Below are 26,979 nucleotides of genomic sequence, written 5' to 3' on the forward strand. Positions count from 1 at the left end.
AAGCTAACATTGATGTCCTTCAAAGCACAGCCGACACAAAAGGTAGATGGATTTCCACGAAATTGTCCAAAGACAATACAGAGTTCTTCGTGACTAATGTATATGCCCCTAATAAAGATGACCCTGAGTTTTGGAAGGAACTCGGCGCTCACGTTGAAACAATACCAGGCACTGCAATACATATCTTAGGGGGTGACCTTAATCTTCCAATAGATCCTTTGTTAGATAGGGACTCCCACTGCCCCTTCCGTCCAAATAATTCACACAAAGCACTCATCAATCTATGTTCCCGTTTCAACTTAATTGACTCATTGAGGCTGTTGAACCCATCAGGTAGGGATTATACCTTCTACTCCCCACCTCACGACTCATACTCACGCATAGACTATTTACTCACTTCTGGCCACTCGACTGCCGACATTGTAGACACTTCAATTATGGCACGGGTAATTTCTGACCATTCATGCATCACGATGACTCTGGCACTGCACAACGCGACTAAGAGATCCTCTCTCTGGAGATTCAATGACGCGGTATTGAAAAAGGAAGCGCATAGACTATCTATTGAATCAGCAATTAGCGAATATCTCACCCACAATAAAAAAGGGGACACATCAGACCTGATCAGGTGGGAGGCACTTAAACAACACTAAGGGGAGAGTTAATCAAGATTCGTACAGCCATGAATAAGGACGCCAATGCCACCTTAGAGAAATTGGAATAGGAAATCTCAGTGTTGGAGGCGAGGCACATTGTTCTTAAGGACCCCAAGATACGAACCGAATTGTTGAACAAAAAATATGAATACAATAAAATAATCAGCGAAAGAGCGGGGGTGTGGCTCCAACACCGCAAGAACTTCAAACTCTGTTACGCAAACAAAGCGGGCAAGGGCCTCGCTTCTTACTTGAAATTCAAAATACAAAAGACGGCCATCAATAGCATAGTTGATAAATTGGGTACCCAACACTCAGACCCTTCCTAAATAGCAGACATATTTAAGGACTTTTATAATGAATTGTATAGTAAAAATCTAGAGATTAATAGCTCCAAACTGCAGACATATCTAGATAACTGTAAGCTCCCTTCTCTCTCGATGGAAGACCAGGTCGAACTTAATAAACCCATATCCTCTGAAGACATTACACAAGCCAATAAATCTCTTAAAACCGGAAAAGCGCCGGGTCCTGATGGTTTTAGCGCTTCGTTTTACAAGAACTTTTCCTCTTCATTGACAGAGCTTCTCAAAGACTTATATGACCACTTTGGCGTCTGTGGGCAGGTCCAAGGCACACCATCTGAAGCAATTATTGCGGTTCTCCCCAAAGATGGGAAAGATCCGACGTCACCAAAGAATTATAGGCCGATATCTTTAATCAATCTTGATTGTAAGATCTATGCCATGGTTGTACCCAAAAGAATCCAAAGGATATTACCGAAGCTTATACATCCGTCACAGGTGGGGTTCCTCAAAAACAGATTTTCCAGTGAGAATACGAGAACACTAGCTCACATAGAAAAGGCAAAACTCGCTTCTTCCCCTACTGTGGTGGTGACACTAGACGCCGAGAAGGCCTTTGACAAGGTCGACTGGGCCTACTTGGAAGCCACTCTACAAAAATTCAATCTGGGGACCAATTACACTCGTATGGTGATGGCCTTATACTCTAACCCATCGGCGAGAGTAAGAGCAGGTGGGTGTTTGTCAGACTCGTTCGAATTGAAACAGGGAACGAGACAGGGTTGCCCCCTCTCCCCTTCGCTTTTTCTACTGGCAATTGAGCCATTCCTTTACTCACTTCGAAATAACAAGCTAATCAAGGGTGTCTGTTTTGGAGATATCGCGGTGAAGATTTCAGCATATGCAGATGATGTTTTGGTGGTCTCAGAGAACGCAGGTCTAGCAATCCCAGCACTGATGTCCTCCATTGCGGACTTTGCTGAGGTATCAGGCTACAAACTTAATAAGGACAAGACGGAGGTTAAATTACTTAACAATATAGGTGATAAGAGCGTGTTAGGGGGTTCTGGATTATGCTGGCAGATGAAAAGCTTCAAATATCTAGGAATTGAATTCGAAAAAGAACTTAATTAGCACCCTGAAACTAAATGGGCTTTCCCTTCACAAAAAAATCTCCTCTCTCCTGGATGGCTGGTCTCCAAAATTCCTATCTTGGTGGGGGAGAGTGGAAACTCTAAAAATGATGATCACGCCCCTCATCAACTATTTGATATGCATCCTACCTATGCTACTCTCTGATGAGTTTCTCAATAAGACATGCAAGCTTTTTAACACCTTCTGGTGTCAGGGGAAGAAACCGAGAGTCTCTCTACGGAAACTCCAGCTTCCAAAGGGTAAAGGGGGGATTGGGCTTCCAAATTTTAGATGCTATCAGACAGCCTACTTATGTAAGCAGGGGGCAAACTGGTTCCCAATACTACAAGACTATACTCCGATCTGGATCCAAGTCGAAAAAGCTATTCTTAATAATCTCCCGCTCTCTGCAATTATGTCCATGGATGCCCCTGCATTTCCTCATTCCAAATATATCTTTCTCAACACTAAACGAGCGCTCCTTAATTTAGAGAGACATTGCAAAGTCAAAACCAAATTTTCAAAATCCACCTTCACTTCGTTCTGGTACAACCCGACCTTTAAAGTTGAAGGCAAATATCTCTATTGGGAGGAATGGTCTAAGAAGGGGCTGAACTTGGTGGGGGATTTCTATGACGGGCCTGTTCCTCTACCCTATGCTGCACTGCAAACACGATTTGATCTCCAACCACTTGACTTCTATAAATTTCTGCGTCTCAAAGCCCTTGTCTCTGCCAGAGCCATCTCACCACACGATCCCACACTGTGCAACAAACTACGCCAACTCACATCCTTAGGCCACATGGTATCAAAAATATATAAAATTCTCTCCCCCACACCTCAAAAAGCTCACAGGAAATGCGAACTAGAGTGGGAGAACGAAATCAATTCCTCTAATGTTCAATTCGATTGGGACAGGATTCATTCCACACCCTTCTCTAACAAAATATCACCGTTAATCTCTCAAACAAAATATATGATGATCAATAGGACATATTGGACGCCCGAAAAACTTTTTAAACTTAGGCTCCGTGATAATCCTCTATGCTGGCACTGCAATTCTGACGTCGGCAACCTAGCCCATATGTTTTTCTATTGTCTGATGCTCCTACAGTTCTGGGATAGGATCTTTGATTATATTCAACGGATATTCCATTACAGTCCACGCAGAGAATTTACATATGTCCTACTGGGTGCGATTGACTAGAGGTTACCTTCTGAAAACGATAGTCTCCTATTAGATCTCATGCTTACTCTTGCATGCAAGGTAATTTTAAATAAATGGAAATGTGCTTTCGAGGTATCGTTCAAAATGTGGCAAGAATGGCTAAACTCCTTGAGAGGTGCAGATAATGATGTCCTACACTCATCACCATGGCGGAAACCACACACTAAACTCTGGAGCTCCCTTGAATCAAGGGAGACATGCTACGACCCGCCTTAGGCCAATGTGGGATATTATTCACTGCCTCACATCATGTTTGCCTCACATCCTGTTTGGATCAATTAATTGCATGCCTATGGTCTGCATAACTTGACACATACCCGCTACTGTGAACAATTTTATGATATTATGCTACGCGGCTATTGTTACCTGTGACTCTTAATCTTTCTCTTTTCTTCTTTTTCCCCTACCTCTATCATTATAGGTTCTCTCTCTCTATTCTACTCCATTGTTTCTCTCATACTTTGCTCCATCCTACTCTCCTTTTCTCTCTTTCCTGACTTTAACCAATTGGGTGCGTTAAGAGTATAGCGCTATGTATTTACTGTATATGTTTTGCCATACCAGGACCTATTGATCATTCATATTATCCTTCCTTTTTATTTACCAATTGATGTAACCAGACAGTTTAGCATTTGTATGCACCCGCTGTACCCAATCGTATATTGTTTTGTTGTTGTATTTCGTGTATGCCCTAAATCTTTAATAAAAACGATTTGAAATCAAAAAAAAAAGGGCATAACGCCACTATTGTGAGCTATTCTTCTTCTACAAAATTCATAAAAATTATTCTCCATTTCCAAGGGTACTTTGCAGTTAATTTTAACACAAATAAACCCCTGTGAAGATTAGGGATATGCTAAATCCTGAAGAATTGCAGCTGACCCAGTTAAGGACACATCAGGCATGAAACATGTTGACCTTCATTTGAACCAAGGGTTTACTATTGTCCCAATTGGTTCAGATTTTGCAGTTAACCTGGACATGGGCTTTTTTCAGTAATAACACACAACAGATTGCCCATAGCCAATCCTAATATACCATCCAATCCAACACTTTCGATAAAGGTCACTACTCCACTGTTTCGCAAACACTGAGATCCCAGTATCTCCGGCAAGGAGTCCATTCCCAACGGTCTCCTGGGCATTGCAGAACCCATCCAGCGAGGAGCAGGACCCAATGATGAAGCATGACATTTCAGTGGGTCAGCGCCAGTGCATACAATAAAGGATGCCCTCTTCCATCAACCTCATCTACTTCAGTGTAAAGTCGAAGAAGCCACAGTACAGCACTTTAACGGATAGGTAGTCCAACTCATGTAGACACAGGTATGTACAAACATGCATATACTATTTATGCCCAGTCACTGTGCGATATACCATCGTACCAAGGTTTTTCGTTCTTCCAAATGCGTGTAATGCCATGCAGGAAGTCATATAGAGACATGGTGCGAACAGGTTGTGTGCATTTGCTTATGACGGTTTGTACTTTAAACCAATGCTAGTTCATTCCCAGCTTTTGACCATTAATGTGTAACAAGTATGACCGTGTTGTATCATGTATGTGGGGCAGAGCTGCAGTATGTTAGGCATATTTGCAGGGCACGCGATTCAGCTGGTTGGCTATCCTGGCACTGGAAGACGGAGCAGCCTTGACTGTGCCAGGGCCAGACATGCGTGAAGAGCCAAACTTCGTTTTCTTTCAAAATTCAGGAACTGAGGGGGCGGCTCAGACAGGCAGGAGCAGGTCGTTCTAGGCTTTGGAAGGGAGAAAGTATGGCCACCGGAGTCAGAAATACAAACGCTGAATATGGTCATCAGGGTCTGAAAAGATTGAATGAGCAGAGTCCACTTCCCTTTACTCATAAACTGTATCACAGAGGGGTAAGTGAGGCCTTTCCATCAAACCTAAATACGCCTGCTATGCTTTTAACACCATCGGCGCTGCGCATTTCCCCGCTGTGCGCTGACTTTTTGAAAAACCCACGGTTCATGACAAGCTCAGCTCGTCATCAGCGTACGAGAGGTGTACCTCATGACGAGATGAGCTCGTCATCAGCGTCGAAGGGGTTAATGGGAAAATGCACTTTCACCAGCCCAATGCAAACTGCCCTCGCATCCAAAAGTGGTAAAGCACAGCAGCAAGGAAAGTTAACTTCTCACATTGAACATGCACAGCACGTTGCAGTAATACCTGCTTCACCCAAGTAACAATAGGTACAACACATACAGCAGCACTTTACACCCCAACCTGAAGTCAGGCTTCCACAAATCATGTGAAACAAGCTTTGGCAAGGCCAGTACGTTTGGGTTTTTGTGGAGGGAAGTTCTTGATAATAACTGGATTACTGTGTGTGTTGCCCCTAGCTGCCATAGAAAGTAAATACCAAAATGAAGCAACATCACAGGAGTAGGATCCCTGCTGAACAAACTGTATTAAGACAGCTAAATTGCACCCTCAAAGGAGGGTGTTATGGAAAGGAATCATCAGATTACGTTTGCTTTTAATAAAGTCACAGCAAAATAATGCATGGTACATAGTTTTGGTCCATCTTCAAGAAAGTCTGTTCGCTTGCATGTTTATACTGAACAAAAAAAACCTTCAATTCAACATAGCAACAGCTAAGTAAAACAAATGAACTCCAAAGAGTAATTAGTAACTAGCAAAACTTGTTTATGTCTTTAGGACAAGGCCCTTTCTCGCTGCACCACTGGATTCCAGCTTGCCATGTTGATGATGGGTGATTCCCCGAAACAGGACTCGAGATGCTTGTTTCAGGTCCAGAGAGGCTCTGGCCTGGCAGTTCGGGCTGGACTGTTCCCAGAGGAGCAGGGTCAAGACCGATATGCATATGGCTGGGTACAAACTGGGGTGTCACAGTGAGCAAAAGAACGATGGATTGAACCCAGATCTCTTGACTGGGGGTGAGTGGTTGAAACGTTTTCCAGCACTCTGTCCATCATTTTTTTTGTGTTTGCTATGCTAGAGAATTCAAAGAGCATGCTCTTCTTCATAAAAAATGAATAAATAACAACAAGAAAAAAATCAGCAAATAATTGCAAAGAAAACACACTGAATGAATGACAAACTATGTCACATTGTATTAAAGTGTAATAGGACTACTTCCTGCTCCATCACAAAAACCTAATGAGATACTTATCCCATCAACAAAATCCAATGACCTTGACAGATGATCCATCTGAGTAATTAAATGGACTGGTAAACTGTGTAAAACAAGAAAGCCAATAGATGATGGAGGCGGACCCAAATCTCACTCTTTCTGCATTTCCTGTTGCATTTTTTTAAAATTAAATAACTGATGTCATGACTTCATCAAAATACGTAAAACTATGTGTAACCACACCTATAAACAAGTTGTAGAGGGGATAAGATAGGTCATTCTTTATGACAATGTAAATGTCAGTCTGCTCAAGCAAGAGAATAAGAAAAGCACTATTTGGGGAATAAGAACAGGGAGAAAGGGAAATCGTTATAGGGAAAAATAAAAGTTAGCCCCCTAACCCCTTAACAACCGTGAAAGGCCTACACCGCTACATATTTAGATCTCTCTGAAAAATATTTTTGGGAAGTGACATTTTAAAAATCAGACCACACACGCACATTTTGCATTTGAGCTGCCATAAAGGCAGCACCAAATTTACGGAGTACAGAATCTGAGTGGAACACCACAAACATAAAAGTCAGAGTTTCTCGAAGTTAAATGGGCCAACATGCTCCTAAGAGACACTGGTTTCACAAAGGTACTGGAAACTGAAGTGGGTGGATAACTAACTCAGAATAGAAGTTTAATGGAAATATGATTACTCAAAACAAAAACGTGAAAGTCTAGAACAAGGTTGTCACACAGACAAATGCATACCCACATTTGTTACAGTCTTTTTATTAAAAAAGTACAGTGAACAATGTGAAACAAATGTCCTGACTTCTAATACACCCATATAACACTAGGGACCCCACCTCTTTCGGGTCAATCATTCTTCTGCTGCCAGGTCAATGCAACAGCTGTGCTAGAGATGCATGACCGCTCGAGCATCACTGTAGCTTCTTAGCAGTGCAATTTCTTAACTAAATTTACATTACTCAGCTGTAGTGAGTGCATAACAAGAAGTGCATTGCCAAATCAAAAGTTGCTTCCTCACACACATGCAGGGGCATGCCCATCATCCAAGAGCCAGTGTCAGACTACTGCGGTAAAACACCAAGAGGAGAAGCATCAATGTGTCCTTTTAATTTCACGCCTGTAGGAGAGTAGGATCTCCTTACTATGGTTACACCCACTTTTTGCTGGTGTTTCACTGTTTTTCGACTTTAGTCTGGCTGGGGCCCTGTTATCCAGGACCCCAGCCTAGCTGCTTCCTCTCTAAATTGATTGCATGTACTTTAGGTACACTCCAGATTGGTTACTGGGGTACCCTTGTGAGTCCCTAGTATATGGTACCTTAGGTACTAATGGCATAGGTACCCCAGAGATCTACCAGGGGCTGAAGCATGTATTAATCCACCCATGGGAATCCTTCCAAAATGGCACCACAGGTCTGCTACTGCAGCCTGGGTAAGGTGGTGCATGCACCCCTTACTAAGATATAGGTTACCTATATCTACCTTTAATCACTGACACATATAAACCTATAAGTCACTCCTATGGCAGGCCTTAGAAATCCTGAAGGCCGAGTGCTTGGTTTTGTGTGAGAGGGTGCCCATGCATTGACCCCTCTGCAGCTTTCAGAATCTATTCTCTGATGCTGTTCTGTGATGCAGCCAGACCATATACTCTTAAGTGCATTGTAACCTCACGGTAAATGCTACCTTTGTAATGGCTGCATGGAAACATGTTGTGTTTGGTGTCAAACACTTTGGAATCCTACCCCCCCCCATTCCCCATGCCAGTCCAGGCGGCAGGGGTAGAATTCCACCCTTCACACTAACCTAACCGGTAATAGTTTAAAAGAGCCCCAGCATCACAAAATGGATGCTGCAGCCACAATCCTGAAACTCCGGCAGGGGGGGCCTGGACAATAGGTTTCCTGTCACAGGGAGGTGTAACCACCTCCCTGACAGGCTTTAGTGTATTGGGGCTGGGTAGGTGCATTTATAGAATGCTTTTCAGACAGTGCTGGGGTCACACTTGGTGTCCCTGTGCATACACCAGTTCAAACCAGTTACAGGGGCACTAAGACCCTGCTCTGGCGCAAAACTGGACAAATGGAATGGGTGTAACCACCCCTCTTCCCAGACCCTCCCATAGGTGGGTCCCCAGAGTATGTCCAACCCCCTAACTTAGTATAAGTATGGGACCCCAGTCCTTAGGACGAAACTCAGCAACATATATCCTGGAACTTCGACATTCTACACGACTAGAAGACGGAAGAATCTCCCTTGGGGTCAAGGAGTGACTCCCCTGTTTAAACAGGGAACAAAGAAGCATCTTGCCGGTCTGCATTTCCAAGGCTCCCGCCGGATCCCGATGGATTTGTGACTCAGGACACGGACTTCCAGACTTCTCAGAGGCCGACACGAGATCCCAACAAAGCTGAGGCCCGCAGCCCTTACGAGTGACGTTGAACCAGAACTCCTGGACACCGTGCACATTTGCAAGTGCATCGACTTCCCGAGCTTTCCCGAAGTTGTGCATTGGCCTACTTGGAGTCCAAGCCCCGAGCACCATTCGCACCGAAGATTGTGGGCCTACACTCCATGAGTGTTCCGTGGGCCCGCTTCTAGCATTTCCGCTTGAGGGTCCTTCGCGATCCCTGGTCCGTTGACTGGTGGGTCCCCACAAAGGCAACTGTTTCTTGGGCTTTCCTGGTTGCTCCAGACGTGCCCTGACTCCCTACCGAGTGGGGAGTCCCTCAGGCCTTGCTGGTCTGCACCGAAGCCAATCTTTGCTTCCTGCTTTGGTTGCTGTTGCCAAGGCTTGTTGGGTCCAATCCGGATACCGCAACACTCGACATCCTTCGTGGGACAGCTCGAATCCAGCACCTGGTCGACGCCTCCTGGTCCTCGTTGGCTGAAGAGTCAAGCTTAACCTTCTTCTCCTGAAATCACCGACATCTGTGGGCATCCATTCATCGCCTTCCTGGTCACTGGCTAGTGACCCAGACTCTGCCCCCTATGCTTTCAGGTTCTTCAGATCTCCGATCCACCCGGACACTTTTGACTTGGTTGCGAGCAGCACTTTGCAGCAGATCGCCATTGAAAACGACGACGAAACCCGACAGTTAAAGACACCTATGCACCCGGCTTCCCTGGGTGAGGTAACTCGAGTACTCTGGTGCTCCCATAGGTATTGACTCTAGAACTGCCTAGTTCTAAAGGGGTTTGCTCCAAGTCCACTTCCAAGTGTCCTAAATCTTTAAAATTCCAACCATGACTTTCCCCATAGAAGTTAATGGTGATTCACGGCTGGGTTTAGACACTGCACGCGTCCCCTGTGTCACTACCTTGGGTGGTTCATGGTGGCCCCAGCGGTTCTAAAGGCTCTAGGCCTTGTATCTATGTCAGTCGTGGTTCTTATACCACTTCCTTAATATATGGTTTGGTAGGCCCCTAGGGCTCAACATATATTGTGCTAATTTACTGTGTGCTAAATAAGTTTACTGAATGTACTTTTGCCTCTATTCTCATAAAGAGACTGGAGGGATGCGTTTAGAATACATACATACATATATAATATATATACATACATACATATATATATATATATATATACATACATACATACATATATATATATATATATATATATATATATATATATATGGTGTGGTACTCCTTACATTTGGTCATTCATGAGATTATAGACTGGTAAAACAAGCTGATTTACATTCCTTCAAGACAGCCTGAAGACTGCTCTCCACAGCTACCACTAGGAAAGTTTTCTATATAGGTTGTCCTTAAACCTACCATCATTAAGGGTTGTTTGGTGCCCACTAGAATAGTGGACAGTATATGCCAGGCCAACTTCTCACAACGCCTACTAGACAGCACATTAGACAGAAGTTTGCTGACAGGCACATTGTGGTCTTACCAAGAACATAGCTTGGAGCCTGCCCATCGCTTAACATTAGTTGGCTTTCCTGTCACCGATTTGCCTGCTTCTAATTTGTGTCCCAGCTGGTCAATCTTATACCTGTCCCTCCCAATGAGCATTGCCTCTATGCTCTTTTAAGTAGCTGCATTCTATGCTTCCACTTCTTGCTTTTCAAGCATTACTTTTTATTTCTCGTTTAAACACACAAAGAGAGTGCATGATTTTATCAGCCGCCTCCCTCGTATACTTCTCTCCCCCTTCCCCATGTTGCTCTCTGCCGTCAATGTACTTCTGCCCCCCCTTCATTTAGTGCTGACCCATGTCAACTTCGCTATTACTTTCTCATCTGTGTGCTTCTCGTCACCCATGCCATGTTGCTTTTGCCGTTGCTTCTCTTCCCCACCCCATACTCCTTCCCGCTGCCTACTCGACGTACTTCTCCCCCCAACTCACTCCACAATTTTCTCTTTTCAATTGCTTCTTCTCCCCAACGCATGCCGCTATGTTTGTTTTCCCCACCAACTTTAAAAAAAGTTTGCTTTTTAGGTCTCGCCTGTCGATGCGCATGCGCATCGAGCTTGCGAGCCTATTGCGGCTTAAACAACGTTTAACTAAGAAGCAAGGAATCGTGGCGATTCCTTGCAGTGCCCGTGACTTTTAAGCTCAATGCGCATGTGCATTGAGCTTAAAAGCGCGTGCACATCAGTTCCCTCAGCCGCACTCCAGGCCCCTGCTGTTTTCACACCCCCTCCCCGCTCCGCCCCCTCCCCTGCCCGCCGTGTCGCATTTCTCCTCCCCCCTCCCCTTCTCTGCCTTCCCTCCGTCTTGTCTCTTCACTTCGCCATGCCTCCCCTACTCTCCTCCCCCTCCTCCTCCTACTCTCCTCCCCCCTCCTCCACCTACTCTCCTCCCCACTCTCTCTCTCCCAGCACAACCTTGTTTGCGCTTCTTCCCCGTCATTTGGCCTCATGTGTAGTCAGACTTCTCTTCCCTTTTACAGAGAAGCACGTTGTTTAAATGTGAGGAAGAAATGGAAAGGGCAATTGCATTTCCCCATTCATATTTTGATCCTCCAAAATACAAACAAATGAACTATAGATGAGAGCCTGCAGCATTTCCCTTTTCAAGCACGTTTTGAGGCTTCGGGGTTGTCGTGCGCTCACAGCACGCACCCCCTCCCCGCCCTCCATTGCACGGGCAGTGCGTGCTGTATAAACACAGTCAGCAACAGTGGTAACATCTCTTGTTTATTTTCTCTTCCTTGTTTGTTATATCTTCCTCCGCATTGCTGGCTCGCCCCTCCCCCTCCACAGCGGCCCTTATTGTCACCTCGGCTTACACTCACCCCTCCTTTCTCCCCTTTAGGCTGCTTTCGGATGCTTTGTTCGCAGCTTGTCATTTACTTTTGCATTGTGGGCGTATTATGATTATATTTCTTAGGGAAGGGTAGTGCTAGTCCAAGGTACATTGCGCGCTCCCACCTTTCTCTGGCCTCGTCTTAATTTGTCTCTGTAAATAATTAAAATTTAGCATCTGAGGTATTGCGGGTTACCTGTAAATGTGAAGCGATCTAATTTTAGTTTCTGATTTGACGTTTCTGAATTTAAAAGTTTGTTTTCATTTATCTGAACAAACCTTTTACTGGCACAGTTGTAACTGTTCTCACTGTGGATACAATCATGTTTGCAAGCGCTGCTTCTAGTGCGAACCTTTGTAGACAGGGCCTATACTGAGCGTGTTCTTGTGCTAGGGCTTAATTTCAGCCGGGGTTTACCGGTGCGCACATTGGCGTTTAATTCCTGGCGCTTACTCTGGGCATGTTGTAATACATATTACTTAAGGAATATGCTGTTTCTGTTTTTTAACACCCAAAAGTGTAAGTTATCTGTGTTCTGCTTATTATGTTATTCATCCTAGGTGTCTGGGCCACGGCAACATTTGTGCTCTTGTGCTGCCCACACAGGAAGCACACCAGCCCCCTCACTGTAATAGGAGGCAGACCCAGCACCTCTCCCCTACTTCTAACAAACAGCTCTACAGTAAACAGTCTGTGTACTGCTTCTTATCACTGCAATCTATCTCTGTTCACTGGCTCCTCACCCGCCCCCTTCACTCCTCTCTAAACATTCCTTCCCATGGCGTTTGGATCTCGGGAGAGAGCAGTGGCACACAGCTGCATTCCTCCCCTGTTGTTGAAGATTTTACCACTAATTAACACAGTGCAGTCGAGGTCGCTTTCACTTTTGTGTCCGCGCTTCTTTTACTGGTGAATTTCATGCCTATCTGTGCTCCTCACATTCACGCATAATAAAGTGTAATTCATAAAGCACATTCGGTACCCCTCACTGTGCAGGTCGCAATAACTGACTTACTTTAATAATTGGGTGGCAATAGAAATATCCAACACTCCAACATGTATCACAGTGAGCTGAGCACGTTGTTATAACTACTTCCCTTTTGACAAACTGCGATACACACTGTGACAAAGGCACACTTCCACGTCTCTCTGGCCTTCTTTTTTTTTGCCTCTGTAAATAATTAACATTGGCACCTGGTGGATTGCGGGTTACCTGTAAATGTGAAGGATGTAAATTCATTTTCTGTTTTCACGTTTCTGAATTTAAAAGTTGTTTTCATTTATCTAAACAAACCTTTAACGGGCACAGGTGGAACTGTTCAAACTAATAGATACAATAATGTTTGTAAGCGCTGCTTCTACTTAGAAGCTTTGTAGGCAGCGCCCAGAATGAGCGCGTTCTTGGGCTGGGGGCTTAATTTCAGCAGGAGTCTACTGGTGTGACCGTTGGCACTTAATCATTAACACTTGCATTTTGTGTGTATTATGAAACATATTTCTTATTTAATCTTCTGGATACTGTTGGACTGCTGTAGTAGAGGTAAGATGTGTAGCTACCTCAGCAGTTCATAGTCTTCTAGCTGCCATGGGTAGGGCCCATAACTATACCTTTTTATATTGTAGTATGCTACATTTAGTTTGTCTTGATGAAGACACATGAAAAGGTGTTGCAAGGGGTCAAAACGCTTATGCTTCCACTGATACCGTTTGCAAATAATTCTATGCATTGCAGCCTTCACATTGGGTGAAGTCTGTGCCCTTGCAAATAATTTATTGTAGAAGCCAAAAAAGAGACGTTGTTTCTCTTTTTAATTAACTTTCTCCATGCACCTAATACTTGTTCACTTGCACTGTGCTGCGACTTGGAGCACATTTTGATGAACTATAGTTTTTGTGTAGTTGTGACAAATCTATATATAGCTTATTTTGAATTTTATACAAGTGTTTACTCTATATCAATTTTTTCTCAGCACTTCGTCGGAGACCATTTGCTTTCTTGCTCCCTCGTTTGTATACCGCTTCCCACTCACAACCACCAGTATTTTATTTTATTTTTATTAACATGCTTTCCTCATTCACCCTCACCCTCACTCACCCTCACTCACCCTCACTCACCCTCAACGCCTCACCCTCACTCACCCTCAACCCCTCACCCTCACTCACCCTCAACCCCTCACCCTCACCCACCCTCAACCCTTCACCCTCAACCCACCACTCACCCTCACTCTCACTCACCCTCAACCCCTCAGCCTCACCATCACCCTCACTCACCCTCAACCCCTCACCCTCAAACCCTCACCCTCAAACCCTCACCCTCACTCACCCTCAACCCCTCACACTCACTCACCCTCACCCACCCTCAACCCCTCACCCTCACCCACCCTCAACCCCTCACCCTCACTCACCCTCACTCACCCTCACCCTCAACCCCTCACCCTCACCCACCCTCACTCACCCTCACCCTCAACCCCTCAGCCTCACCCTCACACCCTCACCCTCACTCACCCTCAACCCCTCACACTCACTCACCCTCACCCTCACTCACCCTCAACCCCTCACCCTCACTCACCCTCACCCACCCTCAACCCCTCACCCTCACCCACCCTCACTCACCCTCACTCACCCTCTCTCACCCTCAACCCCTCACCCTCACTCACCCTCAACCCCTCACCCTCCCTCACCCTCAACCCCTCACCCTCACCCACCCTCACCCACCCTCACCCTCACTCACCCTCAACCCCTCACCCTCACTCACCCTCAACCCCTCACCCTCACTCACCCTCACCCTCACTCACCCTCAACCCCTCACCCTCACTCACCCTCAACCCCTCACCCTCACTCACCACCTCACCCTCACTCACCCTCAACACCTCACCCTCACTCACCCTCAACCCCTCACCCTCAACCCCTCACAACACATATTGTGTTACAATAGGTGTCACATTTGCGAAAGATAAAACTATCTAGAGATGTAGCATAACGACCAGAGCTGCCATATAAGTCACGTAAATACAAAACATGTTGCATTCCAAATGCTATAGGTGTCACATTCGCAAAAGTTATAACTATTGGCATTGTAAATGACAAAGCCATCAATTTAGCAATTTTAACAACGAAAAAATAAATAAATTATGTCATTTACAAGACCAATAACTACAACTTTTCTAATGCGAAACCTATTGCATTCCAACCCCACTCACCCACGCAACGCCACTCACACACGCAACGCCACTCACACACGCAACGCCACTCACACACGCAACGCCACTCACACACGCAACGCCACTCACACACGCAACGCCACTCATCCACGCAACGCCACTCATCCACGCAACGCCACTCATCCACGCAACGCCACTCATCCACGCAACGCCACTCATCCACGCAACGCCACTCATCCACGCAACGCCACTCATCCACGCAACGCCACTCATCCACGCAACGCCACTCATCCATTTGCAAAACGAAAAAAGTTAAACTCTTCTATTGCGAGACCTATTGCATTTTCAATGCTTGTTATTTATGGATCCAACTCGGATCAGTAACTAACCAGCAAAAAAAATGTCCTGTATCATTTTTAGGTTGAGCTTATGCAGCGCATGCGCTGCTCTGCGAGCCATGCTGTATTGGAGTATGTACTTGAAGGCCCGCCCACTCGCCGCCCATATTGGTCGTTGGCTTGTGTCATTGTCCTTCATAAAAGATGGCTTCTGATTCGCTATTAGGCTTGTTAGTCCCTCCTTAGTACCGCCTTGTCTTCATTTGTAACCTCCCATGAGGACTGGCTCTTTTACTACGGTTGTTACACTGTACTTCTTTAGTCTGTAAGCTCTATTTTCTTTAATGAGCTTCTCTTACTTCAGGAGGGTCTCTTATGCGCAGTTGAGACCACGGCTTGTTTAACTCGTAGCAAATGGGGGGCTCTTCAGTGTGCTTACATTACTGAATATTTAAAGTATAATTTCATCTTAGAATCGCACAGTGGGATCTCTGGGCCCGTGTATATCATGCTTGTGGTTACACGATCCTTGCATCCATGGTTTTAGATCACTTAATGGAGATGGTGTGCTTATATTAATGAATATGTATATTATAATTTCATGCTAGAACTACAGCGTGGGACCTCTGGGCACACCCGCCCAATGCTTGCATTTACAAGCACCCAGAAAAGGTGGTTTTATAGCGCTTAACGGAGATGGTGTGCTTATATTACTCACTATTTACATTATAATGTCATACCAGAAACACAGCGTGGGACCTCTGTGCACATTTGTCTGTCTAATGGGTGCGTTTACAAGCACCCAGAAAACATGGTTTTATAGCACTTTACGGAGATCGGTGTGCTGATATTACAAAATATTTACATTATAATTATATCTCAGAACAGTAGCGTGGGACCTCTGGGCCAGTCTATACGTGTAATGCTTGAGTTTACAAGCACCCGTAAAACGTGGCTTTATAACGCTTTATGAAGATCAGTGTGCTTACATTACGGAATATTTTAATTATTATTTCATACCAGAACCGGCATGTTGAACCCCCGAGCTTGTGTATCCGTCTGATGCCTGTGTTTAAAGACCCTAGAAAACATGGTTTTATAGCGCTTTATGGAGAAAGGTGTGTTTATATTATGGAATATTTGGATTATAATATCATACCAGAACCGGAGCATTGGACTTCTAGGCCAGTGTATCTGCCTGATGTTTGTATTTAGAAGAGGCCAGAAAACATGGTTTTAGAGCGCTTTACAGAGATCTGTGTGCTTATATTACCGAATGTTTAAAATATAACTTTATACAAGAATCGGAGCTTTAGACTTTTAGGTTGTGTGGATACGTCTGATGATTGAGTTACCAGACCCTAGAAAAACATGGTTAGAGCGTTTTATGGAGATAGGTCTGCTTATATTACCCAACATTTAAATTATTATTTTATCCCTAAACTGGCACGTTGAACCCCTGAGCTTGTGTATCCGTCTGATGCTTGCGACTGCAAGAGCCTTGAAAACATAGTTTTATAGCTCTTTACAAAGATCGGAGTGGTTGCATTACAAAATATTTAAATTATAATTTTGTCACAGAACCGCAGCGTTGGACCACTGGGCCTGTGTGTATCCGTCTCACACTTGTTACTCCAAGAGCCTAGAAAGGCAGAAACTTCAAGAACATGCTCAAATAATTCTCCATATGCTGAGAACAAAGGCCATGGAGTTGCTACAGCTTTGCCCTCCTAGGATTGGGTGTTGAGTGCCATGTCTGACCAATCATAACAAGCATGAAAGCTTTGCAAAAGAGATAATGGAAAGACCTAAAAAAATAAAATATAAACGCATATTGTATTGTAGCATTTCCTTAGCACTTACTATCTTTAGGTTGCGTGTTGCAGATCGGTTACATAATTTGGTAGATCCCACACAGGTAGATTTGAGGAGGGATCATGGCTCTAATGGTGAATGGACCCCCCCCCCCCTCCAAACCCTTTCAGCTGCCCAAGACTACACCGGGAATGATTAGCAGGCAGGGCCTCTCCCACAAGAGTAGATATGCCCGTAGTTGAGGTTCTTACTCTACCCTGGTATCTGTATGTGATGTGGACCTGGGAAGAGAATAATGTACTCGTCTATGGTAACTCTACACATGCTTGTTACATCTGGTACACAGACTCCATGTCGATCTAGTCTATACTCTGGCTACTGTATTTTTGTTTATAGTGGCATGAGATATACATATACACACACCCCAGGTGGGGAATTGAAGATCTTGCTCACACTGGCACCATGCTACACTACGTAGGGTGTGGTGGAAGAGTGGTGTCTTAGTAATTACCTTATGTTGGAAGTGTTTCCATGTTATGCATGGTGATCACCAAGGTGTGGTTAATGTGTATTACGACACAGTGTTTGGAAGTGTAATGAATGAAGTGTGTGTGCACGCAACATATTTAAACTCCACTACGTAACACTCCACAAATACCATAGCAATTAATTAATATCCATAGCACACAATCCCACGCCACATAATTCCAATTCAGCAAATGCCACATAATTACTATCCACATAATTCCACTGCACGCCACATACATCCACTCCACAACACATAAGTAAATGTTTACTTTTACAACGCCAATAGCTCTCTTTTTCTAAATAATCACTTCACTGCAAACAAAAAAACATAATTGTCATTTACAATGCCAATCGCTCTATCTTTCAAAAATGCGAGACTGCTTGCATTGCAAATGCTTTTTTTTATTAAGTTCTCGTTATATACGCCACCCTTAGAGGTTGCAGCAATGTCTAGACTGCAACATGTGTGTAAAACAAATGTACTGAGTATTGGTTGAAAGATTTTAATTGCATGTGTTATTAAAACAGGGAGAAATGGTTTTGAGTTTTATTTTGAAGAGAATGCTGTTATTTGCAACTTGAAATCCCCCTCGACAGGTTGAATGATTCATGGACAACGTAATGACCTAACTGGTTCAGTCCTCCTGGTGAGCCACAGTGAATCCTAACCTCAGTACAGCACTGAGTAGCTTTCCTTCAATAGGCAATTGACAACCCGATTCATCACAGGGTGACCTATCTTGAAGATGTCAACAGACATCCCAACAAACACAGAAACCTGTGAGACAACCTACCACTTGATGTTAAACTCATACAAATCTGAGACCTACCTCGCCACTTAGCAAAATAAAACAATGAAGAATGCCTTGAGCAAAAAAATAACAAATACTAGGATTATAACATTCTGCTGTATCATCTGCCAGAAAATGTGCGCTAACCATCGATAACTGAAAAGTACAGTCTCTTTGTGCAGTCTTTGAGCCAGGAGGAGGTCACAATCAAGTCTGCTTTATGGAAGCATATTTGCCATAAAGAAATTTCACCAGAAGTGAGCAGATGTTCTAAGGGTTGCTTGAGGTCTCAAGCAGGTAGTTACCATCTTGCACGACAGTCCGTCTATACTTTTAGAACCTGTAGGAGGATCCTTCCCAAAGCGAAATCCAGCCACCTGTCCATATAAATTACAGAATTAGAGAGCAGAAGAAGAAAGGGTGGAGTAGGTGAAGCATCACTAACCTTACTTTCAAGTATAGCGATTTCTTGGGTGAAACCAAAAACTGAGTTCTGTGGGCTTTCTCGTGCACCAAAGTGCTACAGGATAAGTAGCACAGAAGCGATTTCAGAAGAATACAAACAATAACATATTTATTCTCCAAGATCAACTTGAAAGAACAAATCTTGGATGTCAGATATTTTAGAGTCATAGTAATTAAACATATTCCTTTAAGCATGCAAATTAAATATGACTTTGATCTACAAACCGTTCTACCTCAAGTTCACTCGCTGAAGATAAATCCTTCGAACCACAACATCATGGGCGTTAACAGGATTAACATGAGGGAGAAAAATTACTTGGTCCATTCACACGAGGACTGAGCAAGGCACAGCTTTCTATGTTGTCCTCGTCTATTATATCTCACCCTGCAAAGGGTTCTCCTCTATGCAGCTCAACTGTTCTCATACAGTGAATTCAATTATATTAAACCATTACAATCACCCTTCATAGGCTACCCCTGGAGAACGGGCCTAAACCTCTATGCCCTACATATAATCTTCAAATCCATTTGTCCCTGCCAACCAACACAGCGCGAGTATTCTCAGCAAAGCAAGAGGTACACACTTTAAGAAGTATACTGGATACCCCTCTGTTGTGCACAACACCAGCCTGTCGACATGGTCACTTTTGCAAAACTTCGAAAACTAATTGATACACAGAAACTCAAAGCAGCTGTAACATACATGCATTCTTTCACGCACAACCAATGGTTCTCATCGCCTCTCCTGGTTCCCTCCACTAACATGTATGCATATTGCTGCTCTCACTACAGAAGCCAGACAAAGTTAGTCAGAATGTGCGATGAAATACAACCTATCACCCAACTTGCACTTTGAAACTGGTCACCTATCCGTGCCTATTAAACTCTGTGCATAGCTGAAAACTAATTCCTTCCAATGAATTACCAAATTCAAGAAAGTGGTTTTCCTACACTGACATTGAGCACTCTAGAATTACGTTTCAGCATCGAGTCCTTTGCAATTGACCCTGCTTCGACAAACTAATCTGCCCAATTAAACAGTTAGAAGCCCGAAACATGAAACACAGCAACACAGTCCAGTAATTATAGGGATCTCTTCTAAAGTGACATATCACTGAAATCCCAGGGCTGGAATGGAATGCCGCCTTATTCTAAGGTCTAAAGGGATTTTGGGAAAGAATGACCTTCACAAACTAAGACAATAAGATGCGGATACCTACAAACGCTCTCAATGCTAGGTGACTCCACAACACTACACATTTATTTAGCCTTGGAAGACTGTGCACAAATATTGCGTTTCATAATTCCCCGTTTAGGGCTGATGCCTGGTTTTTATGCAGCTTTAACTCTGCTAGTACCACCAATGCCTTTGTGGATTCACTTGTGCTATACAAATGATCAGATTGTTGACTTTACTGGTGAACAACTTGCTTTGTGTGTATATACCGACAGTCTCACTAGTGCATATTTTACCGTTGTCTTGTAATCGAACGCTCTGGGTTAAGGACTCATATCGCCGATAAAGTGGCATTAGATTTTAAACTGTTTAAAACTGAACGCTATGAATATAGTGAGCGCACAGGTAAAATCTTAGCACAACGTTTACGACAGAAATCCTCTTTCAATGAAATCAAGGGTATTAATGATATTGATGGTAACTATCATGAATGTAGGGAAGGAATCCTAGAGTCATTTTTAGGGTTTTATAAAACATTGTATAATGATCTAAACAATGAAGTGGATAAGACTCTGAATCCTGTAGATTATCTTACCGGTACCAATCAATTAGCATTGGGAAGCGAAAAGACTGACTCATTTGGATGTTCAATAAGCTGGGATGAGATCGAGCAAGCTATTTTGAGCCTTGCAGCAGGTAAAGCGATGGGAGTTGATCAGATACCTCTTGAATTTTATCGCACATTTCGACATATGTTGAAGCCAGAATTGGTAAAGATCTTTAATTGTGCATTTTTAGGGAATCCACCTGATTCTTGGTCCACTGCTATTATAGTGGTGTTTGTGAAGAAGAATAAGGATCCGAAAGAATTAGGCTCATATCGACCTATATCTCTCATTACGGCTGATAGTAAAATCTATTCTAAAATTCTTGCAAATAGGCTTAACCAGGCAATGCCTAGCTTAGTCTCTAATATTCAACATGGTTTCATTAGAGGGAGAGATACTACTGACCATGTGAGTCGTGTTATCACACTTTTAGATTGGGCTCAGGCAAAGGAGTCCCCAGTCGGGGTGATCTTACTCGATGCTGAAAAAGCGTTTGATAGAGTAGACTGGGGATTCCTTTGGGCTGTGCTAGAAGAAAAGGCGTTTCCTTCACAATTTATTCAGGCGGTTCGGTCACTGTATTCGGGTCCTAAAGGTATTATAAGGCTGGGTACTGATTATTCAAAACCTTTTCCAATAACGAGAGGGACGAGACAGGGGTGCCCTTGCTCCCCGCTTTTATTTGCATTATATTTGGAACCTTATTTAAGCAGACTTATTTTTGAACCGAATATTTCTCCAGTTCATTTGTTTGGAGTAGACCACAAAGTTCTAGCATACGCAGATGACGTCGCAATTGTTACTTCTGACGTCTCCTCTGCGCTATCTTCAATAATTAATTTAGCTAATGAGTTTGGAAAGATTTCTGGATATAAGTTGAATATTACTAAAACCCAGATTATTCATTCAGAGAAGGGTAAGCCCATGGATATTCCATTAAATACTACTGGCTCTTACCTTGGTGTTACTCTATCCTCCAAGGTTGAGGATATTGTGGCACTAAATGTAGATCCTTTGCTCATATCCTCTAATAGATTGCTTGAAAGATTTAATAATCTACATTTGTCGTTATTTGGTCGCACTAACGTTATCAAGATGATGATTTTTCCTAAATTTTTGTATTTTTTTCGAACCATCCCTCTATTTTTTCCAATGTCTCTTTTCAATAGAATAGATAGAATGCTATCTAGGTTCTTGTGGGGATATCATCGTGCTAGAAGATCTTTAAAATGGTGTACTCTACCATTAGAGTTCGCTGGTCTGGGGCTCCCGAATTTTAGATTATATTACTGGGCTATTGCTCTGAAAACCTTTCGAGTGTTACTTTTTCATGATTATGCTCTAGATCCAGCAATGCGACCTTCTATTTTCGAAATGCTTCTAGGCGCTGATGCAAGGCAATGTTTGTTGAAAATTATTGAACCCAGCTATTACAAAAAAACCAAATTTAAGATAGTCCTCTCGGCAGGCTTAATATGGAGGCAAATGAACAAAACTTTACGTTTAGTTTCAAAATTGAATTATTATACACCTTTGTTTGACAATAAGTCATTACCTGCTATCTTTCAAGACATAGTAATTCAACGATGGCACTCGAGACAGATTTATTCACTTGGTCAATTGTATCAAAATGGGTGTCTCCTGCCCTTTGATAAACTACAAGAGATTTTTGGTTTATCTAGGAATGATTTTTTTAAATATCTACAGATTCGTAGTTTTCTGGGGAAAATAAATGTTTTGCTTATAAACACTATGGAAACTGTCGATATTTTAGAAAGTTCTAGGAAAAATAGCCGTATTGGTATTATTTATCAATTAATGATTGGTAGGATGCAGAACGATCTGGATCATCATACTCGGAAATGGGAGAGGAAGCTTGGTGTCGTAGGAATTGACTTGGTAAAGACATTCGAGCTGAGTAAAAAGACGTTAATTAATAGTTCTCTTAAGAGTCAACATTTTATGTCCACCCTTGATCTTTATTATACACCTGCAAAATTGGTAAAATGGAATGCTGTAAAGGGTATCAACTGCAGTCGTTGTGGTACTTTAGCAGCCGACTCAATTCATATGTTTTATAGTTGTTCTAAACTTGCTGATTATATTACGAAGATTGAAAAGTTTTTATCCAATTTGCTACAGGTCCGGATTACGCTGCATCCTACTGTTATTATTTTTGGTGTATATTTCCCTCCTCAGGATTTTACAATAGATCAAGAATATTTTCTGTTTATTGGAATGTCGATTTACCGAATTTGTATAACTTCGAGATGGTTGGATGCAGATTCTCCAACGTTTGAGTTATGGTTGGGAAAATTACTAAATGTTTATAGAATGGATAAAGCGGTTTACAAATTGAAAGGACTCAGAAAGCAGACCTTTGGTCGGAAGTTATGGTTACCAATTGACAACTGGATTTGATTGTCTTATCGTTTGTTTATGTTAAGAATTTTGTCTGACTTTGTATTTTCTTCTTTTTCATATTTGTTTGGATATGTCCCTGCATGTTTTACCTCTGCTGAAAAATAAAAAAAAAATAAAAAAAAAAACAAATGATCAGATTGTTGACTTTACTGGTGAACAACTTGCTTTGTGTGTATATACCGACAGTCTCACTAGTGCATATTTTACCGTTGTTTGTGAAAAAAACAATTCTAAAAAAACATTAGTTTAATAAAACTCAGGAGTTGTTTGGTCAACATTCCCTGAAGATTGTGGTACTGTTGTGAATAGCTCATTAATAAATAACAGACATGAACCCTCACCAAAAACACGCTGGCTCACGTGGTCAAATACAGTCTGCACAGCCTCAACACAAAACACAAATCGGCTGGCCATGGGACAAACAACCAAGATTTCCATGTCTGCAGTCCATTAAAGCAGCAAGTACAACACTGGGTGATGCCTAGAGACACCCATTCAAAAATCAAAATGCGCTGCTGATAAAAGGATAAAATGTGAAGACAAAGCTGTACTCAATGAATGGGCAGTATCACATGTAAATAAAGAAGCTGCCTGCTGCAGTAAAACAATATAAGATACAAGTAGGCTTTCAAAATGAAGCACAAACAACTTTGACAACATGCTTTCTACAGTAAACTTTGGTACGCTGTAAAACGATTAGCCTTCAAATGCATTACTTATTCAATGTAGGAATAGTAAAACCTCTAGACTTCCCAGCCATCAATAATGTGAGGTGCTGCCAAGGTGTGCACCCACCCTTTGGTCAGCAGCACTGGACAAGCATTACTTAACAGCCATATACCATGGGCTGCATTGTGTTATGTAAATATATAATGCACTCCAGCCAAAACTGAAGATATTGCAGGGTACTGGGGAGACTGTAGCCAAACAGAGGAACGAGGCAATAAATACACGTTCTCTATAAGGTCATGACCTCTGAGGTTCATGAACTCTGAGGATCTAGCGCCTACCTACCCTTTGAGTGATAAGTTACGCTTTACAAATCCAATTAGCATATCATAATGCATGCAATAAATAGCCTTTCAACTATCAAGGGGTATTTTATTGCTTATTTTAATGCGAGGTTGTACAATAATTTCCCTTCAATGTCCTTAACACCTATGTAAAGTGCAACTAACTTTAAATCTGTAGTGCGAAAATCAACACTCCAGTAAGTTTCTAATCTGCTGCATTGACACTAAATAAGCACTTATTTTTCTCTTAATGGTGGGGCGGGCACCTTGGCAAATCAGTAAGTCCCTACAAGGTCCCCAATGAAAACAAACGCCGATTTCAGAATCGTATTAACGTTCACCCTTGCGATTCAAACACCTCTTATTTATATAAAAAATCTCAAAAAGTGGCAGTTCACAAGCATCACATTTCCACTAGTACATACTCAACACATGTATCGCGTTATCTATATTCGTTTCGTCAATGTAATCAACTTGTAAATACAGTTTTAAACAATCACTTAAAAGACTTGCAAGTTTCGCACAAAGACGAGGGATGACTATGTCCAGTTGGATTATACTAATGCAGCAACGTACTTGATAACTAGTGGATTAGTATAGCAATGTAATGTAAACTGAACTATGATGTTAACACTATATCTACAAGTCAATCAACTCAATGTCTAAAAAAACAATGTATTAAAACACAGACTCATGATAAATCAAAAACAGATATCGCAGACTATGTGCTGGCATAGTTTAATGACAAAATGATGCTTGGGACCTACATCTTTAAAACAATCTGAACTGCGGTTTTCTGTAATAAAAAATGTGCCTGCTCATATTGAACTGAGAAGAAAAGTAAGCGAACGAAAAAGGGGGGGGGGCGGGTCAAAATTTGGGATCTTTTTTGAGACTTACTGATTTGACAAGGTGTCCACTACCACCATAAACGAAATTTCTTGAGACGTGATTAACAACACAAGTCACACAAATTTCGGGAACGCTGGTCGAAACACGTAGGTGTTTTCAACGATGTTTACATGTCACTTAAATCAGGGTAAGAAAGCACGCAGACAAATTATGTTTTTCATTTTTATTAAAAAAATGTACTATAATGGTGGCCTTATTGCAAGATTTCGAGGAAAACATAAAACTGTAAGGCATATTATCACTTCGGCTTTTAAGCACCAGATATTTTTCTCAATAGCTGGTCTTTAACACAGGTAGCTGTGTTAGCTCAAAAAGCAGTCACACTGGCTTCACAGCTCAAATATATTACTGAAGCAGTGGTGCCGTTTTATTAACACTGGTGAATATTTAGTTTACAGCAAGAGTTTAATTAGGGTATTAAATACAGATTTTTATACAGCGAATGCAGGCTTCAATTAATCCAGAGCATGGGAGATGTGTGTGTGGGGGGGTCCACTAATCTGCGTTCTAGGCCATCAAATATGCAGCCGGATGAAGCAACTCAACTACAGGTGTCGGTAGAAAGATTCACGGGGAAGAGAGGCCAATGTTATGGGTAATGGGAGCTTTGTGTTCCATTACAAGGAGCCCCCCATATCAGGATCGGGGTGAGCTGTTTGCTCATGAATTGAGAGCCAAACATCAATTGAGAGCCAAACATGAGGTTCACACTGCAGCATCACAAGCTGGATGTGGGAGTCCATGGTGTTGGAAAGCTGCATACGAATCTCTAAATGGGGGCTCGTTATTAATGGGGTACTACTTCAGATGTTGTAGTAACAGGCTCAGTGCGTAAGGGCATATGGCAAGTGCGCAGTACTCTAGCCAGATGGGCACGGGGAGTCCAGAATGTGGGGATGCCGTAGCTTGGAAGGGATATACAAATTAGAAGACACATTATTAGGAGCCTTACCTAGAGGCTACAAAACCAGCGATTGTGAGCGCGTTACAAAACACATACTATTATCCATACCAGTTATAGGTGTGCAATATAATCTGTATGCACAGGCGGGTTGAGTTTGCCATACCTCAATGTTGGATGCAATGCCAGGAACCACATGAGGGGTGCATAAATTAAGAGTGACGCGCGAGGAGCTTCGTGATGGGTAAACAGAGTGGGTGCAGTGCCAGTGGTTTGTTGCAGGTTTGCAGAATGCAACGATTGTTACAGAACGATGTGCTATGAGAGCAGCATCACTAGGCCTTTTTCATAAGCCCCTCTTAGCCTGAACCAGAGGCACTGAATCCAAGCCCTCCCCAGCTCCTACTCCATCATCTCTCTTCCAATCTGCTCCTTCTTATACAAAATGGAGAGGGGGTGGTAATGCACCCCTTCACACAGTGCCCCCCTCTCCCCCAAATCCCACCTCAGGGTTCCTCAGCAGCCCCTCCATCCTCACCTGGTCGCAGCGGCTCGGTCAGGGTTAGCACCAGCAGCAGGAGGAGCAGGAAGGCGCCGCTGTCCGCCGGGGCCACCATTTATCCTCCGCGCATCCTCCCGCCGCGCAGGAGGGGGCTCCTCGGGGTGTTCCGCCGGCGGGAGGGGGCCTCTCGGAGCGCCAGGGCCCGGCCTCTTGGGGACCTGCAGTGGGTCTAAGCCCCCTGCGCCCCTGGCTTTGATCTTTCCGGCAGTCGCTAAGCACACAAGCTCCGGTTTCACGACAGCATAGTACCGGGCCCTTGCGGGCAGAGGCTTGTCTGGCCTAAGCAGCCCGTCCTCGGTGCGCAGGGGGCGGGCCCAGTTGAGCCAGGGACCGCTGCCTTCTCCGGCCCAGAAAACAAGATGGCGCCGGGCGCGGCCTCCTCTACATCCCAAACACTGCCGGCAGCCAATCAGCGAGCGGAGGGCGTCGCAAGGCCCACACGCACGCACTCATGAATAATTAATCACTTCTTGGCAGGTACCAGAAGGCAATGCAAGCCTGCTAGCCTATCAGCGCCCTGGAAGGCGGGTTTATATTTACATGCTCCTGAATGAGT

General features: G+C 43.3%; 1 protein-coding gene across 6 annotated transcripts in view; it reads right to left on the reverse strand.

Annotated features, from left to right (window-relative positions):
* Nucleotides 1-26,790, reverse strand: part of DGCR2 (DiGeorge syndrome critical region gene 2) — a 345,968-nt gene extending 319,178 nt beyond the window's left edge. For 2 of the 6 annotated variants that reach the window (XM_078667850.1, XM_078667848.1), the window contains exon 1: nucleotides 26,400-26,624. In XM_078667850.1, the coding sequence (XP_078523976.1) occupies nucleotides 26,400-26,478 (79 nt within the window). In that variant the 5' untranslated portion in view covers nucleotides 26,479-26,624. Of the gene's footprint in view, nucleotides 1-26,399 lie in introns of all 6 variants that reach the window. The other 4 variants (XM_078667852.1, XM_078667849.1, XM_078667853.1 and 1 more) reach the window with 4 other exon arrangements.
* Nucleotides 26,791-26,979: the final 189 nt, after the last annotated feature.

Source organism: Lissotriton helveticus, chromosome 11 (assembly GCF_964261635.1).
Source record: "Lissotriton helveticus chromosome 11, aLisHel1.1, whole genome shotgun sequence".
Classification (NCBI taxonomy): domain Eukaryota; kingdom Metazoa; phylum Chordata; class Amphibia; order Caudata; family Salamandridae; genus Lissotriton; species Lissotriton helveticus.